We start from the raw sequence: 3,114 nt of genomic DNA on the forward strand, positions 1-3,114 counted from the left end.
GCTCTCTCCTCCACATCATGAGTAGACACGCCCCTTACTGCTGATTGGCTACAAGTTTGTTTTGCTACTCGGCCCTAATCAGTTTTCTAAAGCGTTTTTGAAAAATCGCTTACCCCACCTTTAACACTGAAGTGAATGTATGTGGCATTGTACAGTTGATACGGAGGCAGCTGCAGACCCGCAGCCACAGAACCGGAAGTGAGGGGCGGAGTTATTGACAACGAGAGAGCACGGTGAGTACTCTGTAATGGTTTTGCTATCATATGTTTAATAATTATCGTATATATTACGTTAAGCATTTATCTGCTAAGTACTTAACATGTGCTTGGCTTTATTATCTTATATTGAAACTTGAATTTGTGTCCTACTTCTTGCCTTAAGCCTTCTTTTGTTCCACAGAAGTTTTCCTCTTTTATTTTTTATCCGCCATCTCTATCTTTCTGTTGCTCGTCTCAGCTAATGTCCGTCCTGTGCACTGAACGCTCTCTCCTCCACATCATGAGTAGACACGCCCCTTACTGCTGATTGGCTACAAGTTTGTTTTGCTACTCGGCCCTAATCAGTTTTCTAAAGCGTTTTTGAAAAATCGCTTACCCCACCTTTAACACTGAAGTGAATGTATGTGGCATTGTACAGTTGATACGGAGGCAGCTGCAGACCCGCAGCCACAGAACCGGAAGTGAGGGGCGGAGTTATTGACAACGAGAGAGCATGGTGAGTAGTCTGTAATGTTTTTTGTTATCATATCTGTTTAATAATTATCGTATATATTACGTTAAACATTTATCTACTAAGTACTTAATGTGTGCTTGGCTTTATTATCTTATATTGAAGCTTTAATTTGTTGTCATACTTTATAGTATATAACTTTTTTCTGTGGATGTTTTGATTAATTTTCGGATGCATGCTGTAAATGGGCCTTGCGGTGAAGTTTTGGAGATGTTTATTATTCATAAAAATTCATAGTTTGCTTTACTTTCCTCTGTTATATGCCTTGTTTGTGTGTTAGTTTTTCTCGATTGCTAAAACACTAAAACCCATTGGCTGAACAAAGTTCTCAGTTGCCTGAACTCATTTAGCTAATTGTGCACAGAACCGGAAGTGAGGGGCGGAGTTATTGACAACGAGAGAGCATGGTGAGTAGTCTGTAATGTTTTTTGTTATCATATCTGTTTAATAATTATCGTATATATTACGTTAAACATTTATCTACTAACGAAACAATGTGAGAGGACGAGGACGAGTGCATATGCGAGGTGGGCGACGAGGAGGAAGAGGCGGAGGAGGGCAAGAAAGAGGAAGACAAAGAGTGGAAATATCTGATGAAATTCGAGCAACAGTCATAGACCATGTTCTTGTCCATGGACTGACAATGAGGGAAGCAGGACTTAGAGTGCAACCCAATTTGAGCCGATTTTCTGTGTCCACCATAGTAAGGACATTCAGAGAAGAGAACAGGTACAGTATACTACTGTATTTTTGTAATAGCAAATTTACTGTACTACACTATATGCAGCTGTTTCAATAGACATTTGTAAAGTTCATCACTGTATGTATAGTACTGCATGAATATTTTTTGTAACTGCACATCTACTTTTTGTAGAATTGCAAGGCTGCCACATACAAGTGGAAGGACAGCTTTATTCACTCAGGAGCAAGAGGCCGTTATAGTGGGCATGGTCCTTCAAGATAATGCAATACGACTCAGAGAAATCCAGGAACGAGTGATACAAGACAACACACACTTCCAGGGAATCGACAGTGTGAGCATTTCCACAATTGACCGTGTCCTCCATCGTAACAGGATGCGAATTAAACAAGTATACAGAGTACCTTTTGAGCGCAACTCACCAAGGGTGAAAGAACTGCGAGCTCAGTATGTGCAAGTAAGTGTACATTCAGAAACATTTACTGTAATCCAGATTGTCTACAGTACTAACACATACTACGTGAATGACATTACTCTTCAGTACATACAATGTATGTGAATAAGGAGTGCATACAGTAGGCCTAATTGTACTCTACAGTATAGCACTGTCTCTGTACGATTTACAAAATTCTAAATACAGTATATTGTATTTCTACACAGACAATATTTGACTTGGAATCCTTGGACAGACCCCATGACTTCATCTTTGTCGATGAAGCAGGCTTCAATCTAACAAAGAGGAGAAGGAGAGGCCGAAACATGATTGGACAGCGGGCCATTGTTGAAGTCCCTGGTCAACGAGGTGGCAATGTCACAATCTGTGCTGCTATCAGCAACCATGGTGTTCTACATCACCATGTTACACTCGGGCCATATAACACCCAGCACCTTCTAAGATTTATTGCCAATCTAAGATATATTTTATTTGAGCAGCAGGTTCAAGAGCAGCAGGGTCAAGAGCTAAATGAGAATCCCATTCCCACCTATGTGATAGTGTGGGACAATGTCAGTTTCCACCGAGCTGCTCAGGTAAGGGAATGGTTTAACATCAATGGGCAGTTTATGAACTTGTACCTCCCTCCATACTCGCCTTTCCTGAATCCGATTGAGGAGTTTTTCTCCTCTTGGAGATGGAAAGTATATGATAGACAACCCTACACCAGAGTAAATCTGCTGCAAGCCATGGATTTAGCCTGTGGTGATATAGGTGAGGAATCATGTCAGGGCTGGATATGGCACACAAGAGGCTTCTTCCCCCGTTGCCTCAGGAGGGACAATTATTGCTTGTGATGTCGACAAAGTGCTCTAGCCTGACCCAGGCCAAAGACAAGAAGAAGCACATTGATCACATGTTTACTCCTTTGATTTTTGTCCCTTTTAGTATTGTATACTGTAGTACAGTGCATTGTAGGCTGTATACTGTACAATGAACAAATTGTATGGCCCTGAACATTGTGCTTTCCATTTGTTAACAGTACTGACTGCTCAATAGATTTTGACTGGTTGCAGGTTCATAGCAACAAAGAACAAGAATTACAGTATCACAGAGACAAAGGACAAGTTTGTGAGATGCAGGGTACAGTACTGTAAAAATAGGGGTACAAGGAGGAGGAAGAACAAAAAAAAAATTGCAAAGAGCAAAGCAGAGTAGTAATTTCTGATCAATTTTGAGCTACTATGATAGA

The 3,114-nt window shown here is 40.7% G+C and overlaps 1 protein-coding gene across 1 annotated transcript; it reads left to right on the forward strand.

Moving 5' to 3' along the window:
- The first annotated feature begins 1,372 nt into the window (after positions 1-1,372).
- Positions 1,373-2,719, forward strand: LOC107676188 (uncharacterized). The gene is made up of 3 exons (XM_016470701.1): positions 1,373-1,458; positions 1,604-1,886; positions 2,090-2,719. Exons 1-3 carry the CDS (start codon positions 1,373-1,375, stop codon positions 2,717-2,719), a joined length of 999 nt encoding a protein of 332 aa, XP_016326187.1.
- The last annotated feature ends 395 nt before the right edge of the window (positions 2,720-3,114 follow it).

This window comes from Sinocyclocheilus anshuiensis, unplaced genomic scaffold, assembly GCF_001515605.1.
Source record: "Sinocyclocheilus anshuiensis isolate Anshui unplaced genomic scaffold, SAMN03320099.WGS_v1.1 scaffold3835, whole genome shotgun sequence".
Classification (NCBI taxonomy): Eukaryota; Metazoa; Chordata; class Actinopteri; order Cypriniformes; family Cyprinidae; genus Sinocyclocheilus; species Sinocyclocheilus anshuiensis.